Raw genomic sequence first — 17,918 nt, 5'->3', positions numbered from 1 at the left:
GGGCTGTATTATTCTGAGAATGTGCTCACATTGATGAAAGAGTACATTTAATTGAACAGGTCTTTATTCCAATTATTATTGAGAGAGGGTACAATTTCTGGGGATGCAGAATTGTGGTGTGCTTGCGTCGGTTGCAGGTGGGTCAGTTTTTATACAGACATTTTTACAACTGATATTTCTGTAGGGTGATATCAGGTAAAATGGGACACTTTTTGGTAAATCGTTTGGGATAATAATACAATACCATATATGCTTGTTCCATGTGTTTTTATGATTACTAATGACTGTTTTTCATCATTTTGTGTTGAAATTATGTAATAAAATATAATTATTTAGGCCCTACAGTTCTTGAAACATCATCTGTGCCAACTTTTTTTGCACGAGCAGTTTCAGGTAAAATGGGCCAGCTGTTCAGGTAAAATGGGCCAGTGAAACTGCAAAGGGAAATAGTAATTTATCATAAGTTTTAGGGTTAGGGTTAGTGATTGCAATCACAGCCCGTCGAGTGTTTGGTTCCTTAGGAAGACTCTGAAAAGTGTCAGCATTCCCTGTACAGCCTGGAACACTGCATTTACCACCGTAATCCATTTTAATATGCTACAATAACGTTCTTCTTTGTAATTCTGTGGAAATACACAGAACAGCTCGCAGCACATTTTGGGGCGTGACAAAGGTACGTGGCTCCACCTTTTTTGTCTCTGGTCTAAAACCTAGTTTTACAGCTACATTTTAAAATTGTGCAATCAATGACCCCTTTAACCAGCCATTAGATAGGCTACACATAGGGTGAGTTCAGGTAATGGGACATCAGGTAAAGTGGGACAGTTATGCATTTTGATGATTTAATATGTGCAAAACCGACATCCAATCACCAGAGCTGATCTGGACTCACAACACTTCTAGTCACTATGCAGTGGTTTTTATTTGTCTGACATCTGAGTATGCGTGATCTGGCTTGACAGGAGGTCCGTACAGAAAAAAACGCATCGAAAGTTCAGCGGGATCCCACACATAGCCTAGTCTTGCCGACGTCGGCTTAAGATCGAAACGTCGTGTTCTATTCATAACGTCGGATAAGCATCGGCAAATGATCGGATTTCTTCTCATCTCTGTGCTCTATTTCAAACGTCGCAGATACGTCGGCTCATCGTCGGCTTATCACTGACTGCTTCAGGAAGAACGTATTATGCTCATGACATTCTATTTCTCAATGATTAAGGCTGGCAAAGGAATTTAAATTAAGTTACAATGAGTACTATTGCAGCATAATGAAGGGGTTTAACCACTGATTGAAACACACACAAAAATGTGTAAAAGCAACAAACAAAAAAAAGTTTTATGTGACTGTCCCACATTACCTGACAGCATTCTTCAAGTAGGACATCTAGTAATGCTTTGTTTATGCTATAAAAGTATTTTAATTCGACGGTTCTCACATTTTTAATACTGCATCACACTGCACTTAAATTCCCAACTAAATAACAACTTTCACTGTCATCGAACCAGCGCTTTGTAAGCGTGACCACTAACGCTAGTCCAACGAAATGCTAACGCATCGTGACTAGCTAGCTAGCACATAGACTGCAGATCACTAAGGTTTACATCAGTTACACTTTATGCCTATTGTTTAAGTCAAAATGAATCTTGCCACACCCTTGCACCTAGAATTGTTGTATATAAACTAATTATTATTAATATTAGCAGGCTGACAGACATGACTGTCCCACTTACCACACAAGCTGTCCCACATTACCTTAAAATGCTGCCTGAGTAAAAGAGGGGGTCATGTTATGTTTGAAAGTGTGTAGCTCCTAAAATACTGTGCATTCCCATTTCATTCCAACATGAAAATGTTCCTAAGCCCTAAAACCATTTACAGAAACACCACTGGGGTGAGTTAACAGTTCCTAAGTTTACTGGAGCCTCTACCAAAAAGTGTCCCACATTACCTGAAATCACCCTACAAATAGGGCCAAAAACATTACTGACGCAATCAGAATTTACATGTCATCTTCAATGTGCCGTATTCACTCGTAGGGGAACCTGGTTTGTTTTGCTTTTCCCTCCGTTGTACCGAACTTGTACCGAACCGTGATGTCTGAACCGCGGTATGAACCGAACCGTGACTTCAGTGTACCGTTCCACCCCTATAGTCCAAAGGCATATCACTACCTGAGAGATACTCTGCATATACACCTACCACAGTTCATTGCAAAGGTATTCTTCATGATGTCTAATTTTACACTTCAACTTTTAACTTACATACCCAAGTTCAATCAACACATCTGGCAGTCAACCATTGAATTAATTGCAGGTTTCATTTTCGAAAACTCATACAGTTGAGTCCAAAATCCAAAACTTGTCAGAGCTTTGAGTTTAAATGAAGTGGTCATAACTATGGGGCTCATGGGCGTCGTTAGACCCTTTTAACTGGGGCACGTGCCCCAGTATAAATCTGCTGTGCCCCAGTAAAATCTAAAGTTTGAGTTTTAACAATTTACTTTATTAGTCAGTGCATTAATTTAGATTGATAATTCCGGAAAAAAAATACGCAGTATCCCAATCAACGCTTGTAAAAGTGTTTAACCGAAAACAAACCGAATTCCAAGTCAGCGCGCTCTTCTGAGCTTGCCAAATAGCCACTGCAGCACGCACACAGAAGACTCGGCACACAAGTCAGAATAGGTAGGCTAAGAAAACATTACAAAACTAAAGATAGTTTCTAAATGAGATGCCTGATCATCTTATTTTGACTGAAACATAAAAACATTATTACATGAAGCTAAAAAAAATGTCCCTGCCAAAAGCTGATATCAAACTTGCGTCCCTGAACTGTTGTATAATGGGTTAAGCAAGGGGAGTTTAGTAGTGCATTGTGCGCAGCAAGCTTGAATTTCCAACTCTACTTGGCCTGTGCCCCAGTAGAGTTGTATGTCTAACAACACCTCTGATGGGGATGTAATGTTTTACAGTGATAGCACAGAATGCGCCATGTTTTTGCCATTCAAATGAGATTCAAATGTCCAGCGGACGAGTCAGAATGTTGTCACAATGTAGCTATGATGTCACAAAGCAATGTGTCATATCTGTTGGTCATAATGAGTAAAATAACTATAAAAGTCTATGTCAACACTGCAGTCACTTTTCTTTCCCAACAGAAACAGAGAACATGAGCGGATTTCCAGGAAAGAAGCGGATGGATAAGAAAAAGAAAGAACGGACACCGGCGGTAAAAAGCGGGCCACAGATACAGGCAGAACAGAGATGGGCCCGGAAGATGCAGGCAGCACAGAAGGATGCTGAAACGAGGCTTATAATTAAAAGGTGGGTAGACCTGAAAAAGACCTTACAGAAGCCGCGTGAAAAGAGGCTGGCAGAGCTAAGGGAGGCAGAGAAAAGGCTGGCAGAAGACAGTCGGGACATGCAGAGGCAGGAGAGGTGGAGAGAGTGGAGGCAGAAGGAACGAGAGCTGTGGGAGGCAGAGCAGAGACAGAAAGAGCAGGAGCTCAACTCTAAGAAAAAACTTGAAATTCTGCAGGAGACCAAGACACCTCACACACAGGTGCTTAAGTCTCCTACCATCTTGGAGGAGTTAAAGATACTGGATGAACTGCTTGAGGAGGTAAGACTATATGCCAACATGTCATTTGTTTTTTACTTCAGAAAAGTGTCCTTTGTGTTGGGTATTACATTACAGTGCTAACAATTTTCTTGTCTCCAACACAGACAGCAGATATCAAACTGCCATCAATGTCCCCCGTCCATCAGCCAGTCTCCCCAACCCCCACACCCCTCCCACTGGGTAAAGATGGAGCATACTTGGGCCTCACCACCACCAAACCCCTGGAAGCTCAGGCCAGGCACCCCCACGGGGTCAAGCATCCCACCTGCACACCTCTTCCTGAGGACACTCAAATCTACACCCACCCCATGGCCAACCAGGAGGAAGGATTAGAGAGTGGACTAGCAAAGCTGCAAGTACAGGAGGCATCTGTTGAGGAGAGTTCCAACAGTGACATGTTGATGAAAATTGAGAATGAGATAAAGGCTGAGGAGGGTAAAGCAGCAAAGAAAGAGAGGGAGTTCATAGAAAAGCAGAAGAAAGCAGAAAAGCTGGCGCAGGAGAAGATGGAGAAGAAACAGAGGAAGCAGCTGGAGCAGGCAGAAAAAAGAAACATGGAGATTCAAACTAAGCTGGAGAATGAGAGATGCAAAATGAAAGCTCTAGAAAGGAAAGAGATGCAAAGGTTAGCAGAAGAGCAAAGACAGGAAATGAAGAAGAAAGAAAAGGAAGAGAAAAAGGCAGAAAAAGGACAATTGGAAATGGGGTCTTTGCCAAAATATGGCTTCTTCGAGAAGATAAAGAGGGCCTTTCATTTCCACTGATAAGAGAGACTTTCCATCTACTGTAACACCAACCGTGACAAACATCAGGGACTGCCCTTCTACACCTTTGCTCAGTCATTTGGATCACTGGCACACTTACCAACTTTCAACAAGCACTCACTGTTAAAACAACAAAATCCTTGAGGAACCTTTGGAGGTTCTTTAATTTTGAACTGTGGAGGAACCTCTTATGGTGCTTTGAGGAACCTTCAAGAAAAGGTTCTTAGAAGAACCCCTTCATTAGGTTACTTGAAGAACCTTTTGAAGCTCTGTGAAGAACCTTTATAGAAGTTGTGTAGTAGTAGTAGTAGTAGTAGTAGTAGTAGTAGTAGTAGTAGTAGTAGTAATAGTAGTAGTAGTAGTAGTATTAGTAGTAATAGTAGTAGTAGTAGTAGTAGTATTAGTAGTAGTAGTAGTAGTAGTGTAGTCGTAGTAATAATAGGAGTAGTAGTACTAGTAGTAGTAGTAGTAATAGTAGTAGTAGTAGTAGTAGTAGTAGTAGTAGTAGTAGTAGTAATAGTATTAGTAGTAGTAGTAGTAGTAGTAACAATAAAAACAATAATAATGGTGAAACAGTTTTCAAGCATGTTTTTATTTACATATCAGACTTTTTGTTGATCATTTCTAATTTGCAAAAATAAATCAATAGAAATCTCAATGAATACAAAATATTACATTATACATTTAGAGCAAGACATTTGCCATTTTAATTACCCCTATTGGTACTTAATTTGATTGGTACTTAATTGATACGAAACATTGCACTGCATAAAAATGTGTCTTCTTTACATTCTCTGCATATTTAACTCCAAAGATGAAATAGATCCCCAGTAGGGCACCAACTCCCATTGAGATGTCCTCTACCTTCGCAATGTCCTTTCCATCCATGTGAAGACAAATTGCACAATCAGCACTGAAGGGGTTTCCACTCACGAGCAGCACAGGAGGAGCCTTTGCCATCTATGAAAAGCCAACAACAAATACAATATCTTACATTAATACATGACATTTACAATGTGGTTTTCAAGCACTCTCCATTTTATTGAACTGAATTAAAGAATTAGTCAGTCTGACTGTCAGTGCATCTGATTGGAAGGTTATCTGAACATAAATGATATTATTCACCCAATTATATGCAATAAAAAATACATATCTTATACTATGTGAAATAATGTATTTCCAAGACTTTTAAGCAAAAGAAAATCCCACAAAATCCACCAGGCATGATGGGAGTGGGATGTATTTCTGTACTCACCTATCAATATGAACCACACCAAAGGAGTAATACACTCCAGATTTCCATTAAAACAAACATAACACGACAGGCATACAAGAGCCCTATACCTATTAATGACTGAATGACTGGTGTTGCTCTTACCTTGTCAATTACATAGAGCCTGTCTGGATTTCAGGGGCGGATCTAGAAAAATATTCATGGGGTGGCAAGAGGGTGGCAGGAGATTTTGAGGGGTGGCACCCCGTGGCAGAAGTATATATGCTGATTTAATCGCAGTTATATTATTAATCAATCAGACTGTTACCACCCATCCTCCAGTCTTTTTATCCTGTTGCCTTCTGGCAGACTATACCGAAGCATTTGGTCTCGCACACGTAGATTGAACCACAGTTTCTTTCCAAGGGCCATCAGGCTTCTGAATGAACATTGATTTGTATATTGATACACTGTCGACACACTTACACTAGTCACTTTACACACTGTCACTTTAGCTAATGGTTGCACAATCAGCAATATTGCACTAAGTATACCCTACTTGTCTCTAGGTTAGTATAGGTTATAAGGCTAGTATAGATATTATGTGCGCTAGGTTTAGTTTACTCTATTGCTTATTATTTGGGATATTTAGGAGGTTTATTGTATATTGTATATACATGTTAGCTTGTCATAGGTCTACATTTGTTCTGAGTACTTGCGTTGTCTAGTCCTAAGAATTTCAGTGCACAGTCTAACCATGGTGGCCTGTGTACCTAACAATAAAAGACAAAAGACTTGAACAATGTTTACTTGGAATGCCCCCAAATTAAGACATTTTAAAACATTACATACAGTACACATACATTATTATGGCACATTATTAAAGCCTTAGAAACATTAGGTGGCAGACAAAGTTTAATGAATAATAACTGATTATCCCACCTTACAACAAAAATACTGTTTTAACTTACATCCAGTATACATACTGTACATTATAACAATTTAAAATGTGTTTTAGGGGTCAGTCCCCCCACAAAAAAATACACTTACATCTCAGTTCACCAGTAAGCAGAGCTTGATATTGGCATTCCTACAAGAGCTGAATGCGGCGATTACCATGTTGTTCAGCAAAACACCTCACAAACGTATTTAGATCCAAAACTTTAGTGCGTTTTGATTCAATGCTGAGTACAGCCAAACTTGATAATCTATTCTCTGTCATAGTAGACCGCAAGTGATTTTTTATGATCCGAAGAGTTGAAAAACTTTGTTTACACGATGCACTGCTCACCGGTAAAACTACTGCTATTTTACACAACCTGAACAACTCGTAAAAAACTTCCTGGTATGGGTCCAAAAAATGAGCAAACTCCATCAATGTGGTAGGACACTCCATTTCCTTCTTTTTTCTCTCTAGTACTCTCCTCGTCTGATGTAACTCATGTTTAAGATCCTCAGTATTTGAATCATAAGCATTAGCCAATAAAAGAACAGCCTCCTCTCTCAAAAAAGTAGTACTTGACGGATTTAGTGCCTGGACACCTTGCATTATGTTACAATTTGTGTTAGAAAACCGTCTTTCTATTTCTCCAATCATGTTATCCATAACTGGATAGTACACATTGACACAAAATGTGTGTTTGCTATCTGGAACTACATGCTGTCCCAAGGTGGAAGCGATGACACTATCTTTTTCCAATTACGATACCCGTTCATTGAGGTAAAAACCGTCTTTGGGGCATCAGGTAGAGAGAAATGTCTACAGGGGAAACAATAAGCTGCATCTTTGGACTGTGAGTATTCCAGCCATGAATTAGTTTTGTACCAGTCTGTTCGGAAGCTTCTTCTGGCTCCTCCCTGGAGGGTCTTGGGAAAACTCTCCCGTTTCGGCTGAGATGGACCCTCACACCTGGACTTGGATATGTCTAGAAGATGGGGGGGAGAGATTGAAATAATAATGTTGAAACTGAAATAGAGCTTATCTGATTATAAAATATATCAACTACTAATAACATAATTTGCAGCATAAAATTTTGTAACATACTATGTAGTAACAATTTTCATACCATGTGGACCAGTTTGACTGGAGCCAACTTGTAATGCTTCAGGCACTATCATTTCCCTTTCACTGTCTGAGCTCTGTACATCGTCTTGTTGTCTCTCGCTCTCTCCCTCTTGCACCTTATCTCTGTGATGCTCTCCCTCTTCCATCTCTTCATCTCTGTGGTGTTCTCCTTCCACCTCGTCTTGTGCCTGGTCATCTTTGCCTTCTAACTTATCACTGACACTTTCCTGTTGCTTTTTTTTGTCTCCTTCCACCTCGTCATGTGCCTGGTCATCTTTGCTTTCTACCTTGTCACTTCTCTGTTGCTCAGCCTCTATTTCCATCACCTGTTCTCCAGATGCATCTTTCTGTGCTGGTGTCCTTTTAGTCTTTGGTGAGAAACAACTGCTGATGTCACCCCTCCTCTTCATTTCTATAAGATTCAAAGTAACTTTACTGTTTCTCCATATTTACAGTAATCATTTTTAATAATGGTGTTCAACTTAACACTGAATATTGTGTGACTAATGTGTGTTGTGTTTCCACTTACTGTCTGTTTTGACAGCCTGCAGCGTGTGCCTCAATCAAATATGCCTCCAAAGTTGAAATCCAAACAGATTTCTGAAATAAGATTCAAAGTTATCACTAATCGTGTCAATACAAGTTACCAACCCATTAAAGATCCTGTAAAGTAAATTCCATGTTTTGCTTCTAAGTACATTATATACGTGTGAAATGAGTTCCTGAAAGCATGTGCAAAGCGATAAGACTTTGTCACACTGAAATGTGGAGTTAAACCGAAGAACAGTTTCTCTTCCGTTTTCAGATCAGGTTTTAATGGGCGGAGCCACAAAATGCCCTATCTACGTCATTTCGCCCTATCTACGCCAGATCACTGAATGGCTCCTCCTGCTGTACTGTTATTGTAGCCTACATCAGCTAGCTAGCTAGCTTCCGGATGTTGCCCACCACCCACAACTGCATCGTCCCTGGATGCAAGAAATCCAGCTGCGCTGCAACGCCATTTAAGTTCCCTATTGATAATGAAAGGAAAAATAGGTGGATAGATTTTGTGAAGAGCCACACTCATGGAAAGCTTCGGATAAACTCCAACAGCCGCCTCTGCACTGACCATTTCACGGCGGACAGTTTTAACATGGACCAGAGACAGACGGGGTTCACCAACACACGGCTTCTCTTGCAGCGCGGAGCCGTACCGAGCATCGCCCCTCCGACCGTTCATCCTCCGGTCGCACCTGGACCATCCACCGCCGCCAGCAGTTCATCACTCAGTTCTGTGTGCTTGTTATAATTATACTAGATAACTTTTCCAGAGGTATCTCTGCTATGAGTTAGTGAAAACCGCTAAATTGATATTAGACTACTCGGTGTAGAATGATGGTATTTTGGTGATATGGTAGCTAATGTGTTAGAAGTAGCCTAGTTGGAGAGCTCACTGTCTGCTGTCTCTGGTGTCCATTTTTACTGTTACAGCTCAGGGGAACATTTCATTTATACGCATCTGTATGTTTCACTCATTGAACAAATAAATTCTAATTCTATACGGTTTTGTTCGGCTTGACATAGCGTCCATTATCTGGGTCGTAGGTAGGCACTAGGCAGCGAGGGGCGGAGCTTCAGCTCCTTCAGCTGGGGCAGGGAAAGATAGCCAGTTGGACTTCGTGAACCAGCCCAAACTCAGTTGCGGGTAGGGAAACTTAGACAACTCCAGAGCTCTGTACTTGTTGATTTCCAACTGCTGCATTAAAGCTGATATTATCGGACCTCTGCGACTCCAGACCACTCTTTCTAGAACACAGATTTGTGTCATTGAATACTATTATTACATATTGGAATAGACACAAAGATTTAGAATCCTCCATTATGTGGTTAAATGTCTACTTTATAATTATACAAGGTGACTGAGCTCTCTTGATGCCAGACCTGGTCTCAATACAATGATGTTGGACATGCTGGAAAAACGGCGCCAGGAAGATGAGGTCAAATACGGATGTGTCACTCTGATGCTGGATGCCATGTCCATCAAAAAACACGTTCAACATGATCCTCAGACACAAACAATGTTTGGATTATGTGGCTTCCGAGGTTCTTGTGTTTATGGTGGTTGGGCTTCAAGGTTATTGGAAAGCTCCAATCGCATATTATTTGACCAAGTCCCTCACACCAGAATCACAGAAAGTGTTGGTAGAAGATGCATTAGAAGAGCTGCATCATCGTCAGATAAGGGTGGTGTGCATGACTATGGATGGTCATGCATCAAATGTCAGTATGTGCTCCCAACTTGGGTGCGATCTAAAAGCAGACCCCTGTGAGCCCTTGAAGACCCATTTCCCACATCCAGTAACCCATGACAATGTTTTTGTTATGATGGACGCTTGCCACATGCTGAAGCTGACACGCAATGTTGCAGGTACATGCTCATTATTGCCTATCTGCTCTGGTTGACTGTTTTTATACACTTTGATTGTATTTACATAATTGTGCAGATTATGGTGCTGTACAGTTGACGTGTGCAGTGAAAAAAAAAAATCTGATTCTGCAGGCATACAGCCCAATTAGAAGCATAACTGGCAGTATCAATTGGAAGTACATAGTTCAGCTGAACAATGTCCAAAAGAAAAGTGGACTACATGCTGCCAACCGAGTCACAGATAAGCATGTGAACTTTGCTAATCAGAAGATGAAGGTATAGTTGCATGATGATTTATGTATAGAGGGCCGCAATAGAAATGGGCTCTAGGGCTTTATTATTTTTTATATTTTTTGATGATGTTTGTATCTTGTAGCGCTTATGTGCTCTTCATTTCTCCTTATAAACTCAGTCAAGGTCTCCCTGGCTGCTCAGACTTTGAGTGACTCTGTGGCAGTGGTGCTCCGCACTTTTCAGGACATGGGCTATGCAGAGTTCAAAGATTGTGAGGCTACTTCAGAATTAATTAAGGTAATGCAGCTAGGGTTTTGCATCATTGACCAAAAACATTTCCCAACATTCTACTGTTCGTACCAACATTTGAGTGATTAATTGCTTTAACACCTTTAACCCTTTACCACCCACCCTCCCGTTGAAGTTGATCTGTTGGTCAGCTACCCCAAAACGAGGTTTACAGGTTTAAAGCAATGCAGCAATTTAATTTTAAAAAGCATAGCCACAGAGGAAATGGAGAGAAATCAAACTATGCCTCATACTTGGGTGTTTACTATCTGATACCTGTTGACACTAAGTTAAAGTGATATTTTTCAGTGCTTTCAGTTCATTTAGATATTTGTTTATAGATAACAGACAGGCTGTTTGACATCTTGAACAGTCGCAATCCCAGAGCCAAAGGGTTCAAAGCCCACTTTGGTTCTAGGAATTGGACAAGCTGTTACGGCCACGACCTGGTCCCTTTTACACCCCCTGCTGGTTCTCCTGTATCATCCTGCCTAGACCCTACACACTTGCCGCCCATTACCTCATCATCCTGCATACTTCAACCCGGCTTTCCAACCACTCCTCGTCAGATCGTTGTCACAGCTACTGTGGTAGTATGCGCTTTTGACCCTCAAGCATTGCTTGATTCACTTGCCTTCTGTAAACCTGTTTTCTTTGTGCCCAGGATCATCATCCGTGAACCCAGTCCCTGCCTGCCGACCCGCTGATTCACCAAACAAGACCACAACTCAGGACTACACCCAATTAATCACCTAATTGTATTTGTGCTGTGTTTGGATCCACTCTGTACCACACCGTAACACAAGCACCAAGGAGTTCTTGATAAAAGCCAGGGGGTACTTGCTCACTTTGAAGATGGAGGATGGCAAACCCCTTTACCGAACAAAGAGGTCTTTTAAAATAGTGACTATTCAATTAGTGATGCACTGACACCATTTGTAGTCGCCAATACCCAGTACAAATTCTTAATTATAATTAAATTATCAGAATGAGACTGCTGATTTAGAAAATAAGGGTATATTTTATTCTTCGTTAGATGTATACAAGTAGTCAATTTACAAATCATTAAATGATCTAAGCTAAAACTCTACCGGTTTCAGTGCATCCCTTAAGTCCATGATACAAGTTCAACAGATGCTCTGTTCTCTTGTTTATATACTATCTTCTGCATCGAGTTCAGATGCTCTGTCCTCCTGTCTGCATCGAGTTCAGATGCTCTATCCTCCTGTCTGCATCGAGTTCATAAGATGCTCTGTCCTGTAAGTTTGCATCCCTGCTTTCTTGTGTCCTGTTTTGGCAGAATTATCATAGTGATGCAATATTTGCTTTTGAAGGTTCCTCTCTGTCCTGGGCTACATCATAAACATTGACACGTTGATGTCGATGGTTCCTGTGCTGATTGAAGGACAGCGATATGTACGGTGGCCCTAAAGTGCAAAACACAACGGCAAATAGAAAAACACAACGGCAAATAGGAAAACACAACGACATTAACTTCTGACGGAAAAGGTAGGGTCTATCTAGCAGAAGACGGACCCTCCTGATTGGACAGACGGACTCTGTTAGTTTCTGTGGCGTAGGAAATAAAAAACGAATATTGCGGTCACGTTTAAAACTAAACCAATTGGCACTACCTTTATGTTCATAATATAACGTTAGGCTACTTCTAATCCAAAGCATGACTGATTAAAAAGAATGTCTGAAAATGTGTGTGTGTGGGGCTAGCTAACATCAAGGCCACGAATTTAGCCTTTCCAGGCCGTTAAAAAGCAGACGTAGGCCTATATTATGTTCTCAATGTTATTACATTACTATGCCTAAGTTAAATGGAAAATATTTGATTTAAGATATGTGAACTCACCTCCGTGCACACTGCAGTTCAGCCCTAACGCACTCCGCTCATAAAGTAGAACTGAGGATGGTTGCTCCCTCAATTCAAAAGAAGCGGCAAAAAAAAAAAATCTTGCTCCCACCCCCGCGAGTTTTTTTTCTTCTTCAACTTTTAACTTACATACCCAAGTTCAATCAACACATCTGGCAGTCAACCATTGAATTAATGCAGGTTTCATTTTCGAAAACTCATACAGTTGAGTCCAAAATCCAAAACTTGTCAGAACTTTGAGTTGAAATGAAGTGGTCATAACTATGGGGCTCATGGGCGTCGTTAGACCCTTTTAACTGGGGCACGTGCCCCAGTATAAATCTGCTGTGCCCCAGTAAAATCTAAAGTTTGAGTTTTAACAATTAACTTTATTAGTCAGTGCATTAATTTAGATTGATAATTCCGGAAAAAAATACGCAGTATCCCAATCAACGCTTGTAAAAGTGTTTAACCGAAAACAAACCGAATTCCATGTCAGCGCGCTCTTCTGAGCTTGCCAAATAGCCACTGCAGCACGCACACAGAAGACTCGGCACACAAGTCAGAATAGGTAGGCTAAGAAAACATTACAAAACTAAAGATAGTTTCTAAATGAGATGCCTGATCATCTTATTTTGACTGAAACATAAAAACATTATTACATGAAGCTAAAAAAAATGTCCCTGCCAAAAGCTGATATCAAACTTGCGTCCCTGAACTGTTGTATAATGGGTTAAGCAAGGGGAGTTTAGTAGTGCATTGTGCGCAGCAAGCTTGAATTTCCAACTCTACTTGGCCTGTGCCCCAGTAGAGTTGTATGTCTAACAACACCTCTGATGGGGATGTAATGTTTTACAGTGATAGCACAGAATGCGCCATGTTTTTGCCATATGTTAGAAAAACATCGGAGATTCAAATGTCCAGCGGACGAGTCGTCGACGAGAATGTTGTCACAATGTAGCTATGATGTCACAAAGCAATGTGTCATATCTGTTGGTCATAATGAGTAAAATAACTATAAAAGTCTATGTCAACACTGCAGTCACTTTTCTTTCCCAACAGAAACAGAGAACATGAGCGGATTTCCAGGAAAGAAGCGGATGGATAAGAAAAAGAAAGAACGGACACCGGCGGTAAAAAGCGGGCCACAGATACTGGCAGAACAGAGATGGGCCCGGAAGATGCAGGCAGCACAGAAGGATGCTGAAACGAGGCTTATAATTAAAAGGTGGGTAGACCTGAAAAAGACCTTACAGAAGCCGCGTGAAAAGAGGCTGGCAGAGCTAAGGGAGGCAGAGAAAAGGCTGGCAGAAGACAGTCGGGACATGCAGAGGCAGGAGAGGTGGAGAGAGTGGAGGCAGAAGGAACGAGAGCTGTGGGAGGCAGAGCAGAGACAGAAAGAGCAGGAGCTCAACTCTATGAAAAAACTTGAAATTCTGCAGGAGACCAAGACACCTCACACACAGGTGCTTAAGTCTCCTACCATCTTGGAGGAGTTAAAGATACTGGATGAACTGCTTGAGGAGGTAAGACTATATGCCAACATGTCATTTGTTTTTTACTTCAGAAAAGTGTCCTTTGTGTTGGGTATTACATTACAGTGCTAACAATTTTCTTGTCTCCAACACAGACAGCAGATATCAAACTGCCATCAATGTCCCCCGTCCATCAGCCAGTCTCCCCAACCCCCACACCCCTCCCACTGGGTAAATATGGAGCATACTTGGGCCTCACCACCACCAAACCCCTGGAAGCTCAGGCCAGGCACCCCCACGGGGTCAAGCATCCCACCTGCACACCTCTTCCTGAGGACACTCAAATCTACACCCACCCCATGGCCAACCAGGAGGAAGGATTAGAGAGTGGACTGGCAAAGCTGCAAGTACAGGAGGCATCTGTTGAGGAGAGTTCCAACAGTGACATGTTGATGAAAATTGAGAATGAGATAAAGGCTGAGGAGGGTAAAGCAGCAAAGAAAGAGAGGGAGTTCATAGAAAAGCAGAAGAAAGCAGAAAAGCTGGCGCAGGAGAAGATGGAGAAGAAACAGAGGAAGCAGCTGGAGCAGGCAGAAAAAAGAAACATGGAGATTCAAACTAAGCTGGAGAATGAGAGATGCAAAATGAAAGCTCTAGAAAGGAAAGAGATGCAAAGGTTAGCAGAAGAGCAAAGACAGGAAATGAAGAAGAAAGAAAAGGAAGAGAAAAAGGCAGAAAAAGGACAATTGGAAATGGGGTCTTTGCCAAAATATGGCTTCTTCGAGAAGATAAAGAGGGCCTTTCATTTCCACTGATAAGAGAGACTTTCCATCTACTGTAACACCAACCGTGACAAACATCAGGGACTGCCCTTCTACACCTTTGCTCAGTCATTTGGATCACTGGCACACTTACCAACTTTCAACAAGCACTCACTGTTAAAACAACAAAATCCTTGAGGAACCTTTGGAGGTTCTTCAATTTTGAACTGTGGAGGAACCTCTTATGGTGCTTTGAGGAACCTTCAAGAAAAGGTTCTTAGAAGAACCCCTTCATTAGGTTACTTGAAGAACCTTTTGAAGCTCTGTGAAGAACCTTTATAGAAGTTGTGTAGTAGTAGTAGTAGTAGTAGTAGTAGTAGTAGTAGTAGTAGTAGTAATAGTAGTAGTAGTAGTAGTATTAGTAGTAATAGTAGTAGTAGTAGTAGTAGTATTAGTAGTAGTAGTAGTAGTAGTGTAGTCGTAGTGATAATAGGAGTAGTAGTACTAGTAGTAGTAGTAGTAATAGTAATAGTATTAGTAGTAGTAGTAGTAGTAGTAGTAGTAGTAGTAGTAGTAGTAGTAGTAGTAATAGTATTAGTAGTAGTAGTAGTAGTAGTAACAATAAAAACAATAATAATGGTGAAACAGTTTTCAAGCATGTTTTTATTTACATATCAGACTTTTTGTTGATCATTTCTAATTTGCAAAAATAAATCAATAGAAATCTCAATGAATACAAAATATTACATTATACATTTAGAGCAAGACATTTGCCATTTTAATTACCCCTATTGGTACTTAATTTGATTGGTACTTAATTGATACGAAACATTGCACTGCATAAAAATGTGTCTTCTTTACATTCTCTGCATATTTAACTCCAAAGATGAAATAGATCCCCAGTAGGGCACCAACTCCCATTGAGATGTCCTCTACCTTCGCAATGTCCTTTCCATCCATGTGAAGACAAATTGCACAATCAGCACTGAAGGGGTTTCCACTCACGAGCAGCACAGGAGGAGCCTTTGCCATCTATGAAAAGCCAACAACAAATACAATATCTTACATTAATACATGACATTTACAATGTGGTTTTCAAGCACTCTCCATTTTATTGAACTGAATTAAAGAATTAGTCAGTCTGACTGTCAGTGCATCTGATTGGAAGGTTATCTGAACATAAATGATATTATTCACCCAATTATATGCAATAAAAAATACATATCTTATACTATGTGAAATAATGTATTTCCAAGACTTTTAAGCAAAAGAAAATCCCACAAAATCCACCAGGCATGATGGGAGTGGGATGTATTTCTGTACTCACCTATCAATATGAACCACACCAAAGGAGTAATACACTCCAGATTTCCATTAAAACAAACATAACACGACAGGCATACAAGAGCCCTATACCTATTAATGACTGAATGACTGGTGTTGCTCTTACCTTGTCAATTACATAGAGCCTGTCTGGATTTCAGGGGCGGATCTAGAAAAATATTCATGGGGTGGCAAGAGGGTGGCAGGAGATTTTGAGGGGTGGCACCCCGTGGCAGAAGTATATATGCTGATTTAATCGCAGTTATATTATTAATCAATCAGACTGTTACCACCCATCCTCCAGTCTTTTTATCCTGTTGCCTTCTGGCAGACTATACCGAAGCATTTGGTCTCGCACACGTAGATTGAACCACAGTTTCTTTCCAAGGGCCATCAGGCTTCTGAATGAACATTGATTTGTATATTGATACACTGTCGACACACTCACACTAGTCACTTTACACACTGTCACTTTAGCTAATGGTTGCACAATCAGCAATATTGCACTAAGTATACCCTACTTGTCTCTAGGTTAGTATAGGTTATAAGGCTAGTATAGGATATTATGTGCGTTAGGTTTAGTTTACTCTATTGCTTATTATTTGGGATATTTAGGAGGTTTATTGTATATTGTATATACATGTTAGCTTGTCATAGGTCTACATTTGTTCTGAGTACTTATATGTCATTATATGCCAGGTTACTTTGCGTTGTCTAGTCCTAAGAATTTCAGTGCACAGTCTAACCATGGTGGCCTGTGTACCTAACAATAAAAGACAAAAGACTTGAACAATGTTTACTTGGAATGCCCCCAAATTAAGACATTTTAAAACATTACATACAGTACACATACATTATTATGGCACATTATTAAAGCCTTAGAAACATTAGGTGGCAGACAAAGTTTAATGAATAATAACTGATTATCCCACCTTACAACAAAAATACTGTTTTAACTTACATCCAGTATACATACTGCACATTATAACAATTTAAAATGTGTTTTAGGGGTCAGTCCCCCCACAAAAAAATACACTTACATCTCAGTTCACCAGTAAGCAGAGCTTGATATTGGCATTCCTACAAGAGCTGAATGCGGCGATTACCATGTTGTTCAGCAAAACACCTCACAAACGTATTTAGATCCAAAGCTTTAGTGCGTTTTGATTCAATGCTGAGTACAGCCAAACTTGATAATCTATTCTCTGTCATAGTAGACCGCAAGTGATTTTTTATGATCCGAAGAGTTGAAAAACTTTGTTCACACGATGCACTGCTCACCGGTAAAACTACTGCTATTTTACACAACCTGAACAACTCGTAAAAAACTTCCTGGTATGGGTCCAAAAAATGAGCAAACTCCATCAATGTGGTAGGACACTCCATTTCCTTCTTTTTTCTCTCTAGTACTCTCCTCGTCTGATGTAACTCATGTTTAAGATCCTCAGTATTTGAATCATAAGCATTAGCCAATAAAAGAACAGCCTCCTCTCTCAAAAAAGTAGTACTTGACGGATTTAGTGCCTGGACACCTTGCATTATGTTACAATTTGTGTTAGAAAACCGTCTTTCTATTTCTCCAATCATGTTAGCCATAACTGGATAGTACACATTGACACAAAATGTGTGTTTGCTATCTGGAACTACATGCTGTCCCAAGGTGGAAGCGATGACACTATCTTTTTCCAATTACGATACCCGTTCATTGAGGTAAAAACCGTCTTTGGGGCATCAGGTAGAGAGAAATGTCTACAGGGGAAACAATAAGCTGCATCTTTGGACTGTGAGTATTCCAGCCATGAATTAGTTTTGTACCAGTCTGTTCGGAAGCTTCTTCTGGCTCCTCCCTGGAGGGTCTTGGGAAAACTCTCCCGTTTCGGCTGAGATGGACCCTCACACCTG

At 40.6% G+C, this 17,918-nt stretch overlaps 2 protein-coding genes across 2 annotated transcripts; both read left to right on the top strand.

Moving 5' to 3' along the window:
• Positions 1 to 3,166: 3,166 nt before the first annotated feature.
• On the top strand, positions 3,167 to 4,468 carry LOC134020528 (ensconsin-like). Its single transcript, XM_062460670.1, has 2 exons — positions 3,167 to 3,622; positions 3,727 to 4,468. The coding sequence occupies exons 1-2, from the start codon at positions 3,170 to 3,172 to the stop codon at positions 4,384 to 4,386; spliced, it is 1,113 nt and encodes a 370-aa protein (XP_062316654.1). The 5' UTR covers positions 3,167 to 3,169; the 3' UTR covers positions 4,387 to 4,468.
• A 9,060-nt stretch (positions 4,469 to 13,528) lies between these two features.
• LOC134020527 (ensconsin-like) lies at positions 13,529 to 14,830 on the top strand. The gene is made up of 2 exons (XM_062460669.1): positions 13,529 to 13,983; positions 14,088 to 14,830. The coding sequence occupies exons 1-2, from the start codon at positions 13,531 to 13,533 to the stop codon at positions 14,745 to 14,747; spliced, it is 1,113 nt and encodes a 370-aa protein (XP_062316653.1). The 5' UTR covers positions 13,529 to 13,530; the 3' UTR covers positions 14,748 to 14,830.
• Positions 14,831 to 17,918: the final 3,088 nt, after the last annotated feature.

The sequence above is a fragment of the Osmerus eperlanus genome, chromosome 5, assembly GCF_963692335.1.
Source record: "Osmerus eperlanus chromosome 5, fOsmEpe2.1, whole genome shotgun sequence".
Classification (NCBI taxonomy): Eukaryota; Metazoa; Chordata; class Actinopteri; order Osmeriformes; family Osmeridae; genus Osmerus; species Osmerus eperlanus.
This window is presented reverse-complemented; position numbering and strand designations above follow the sequence as displayed.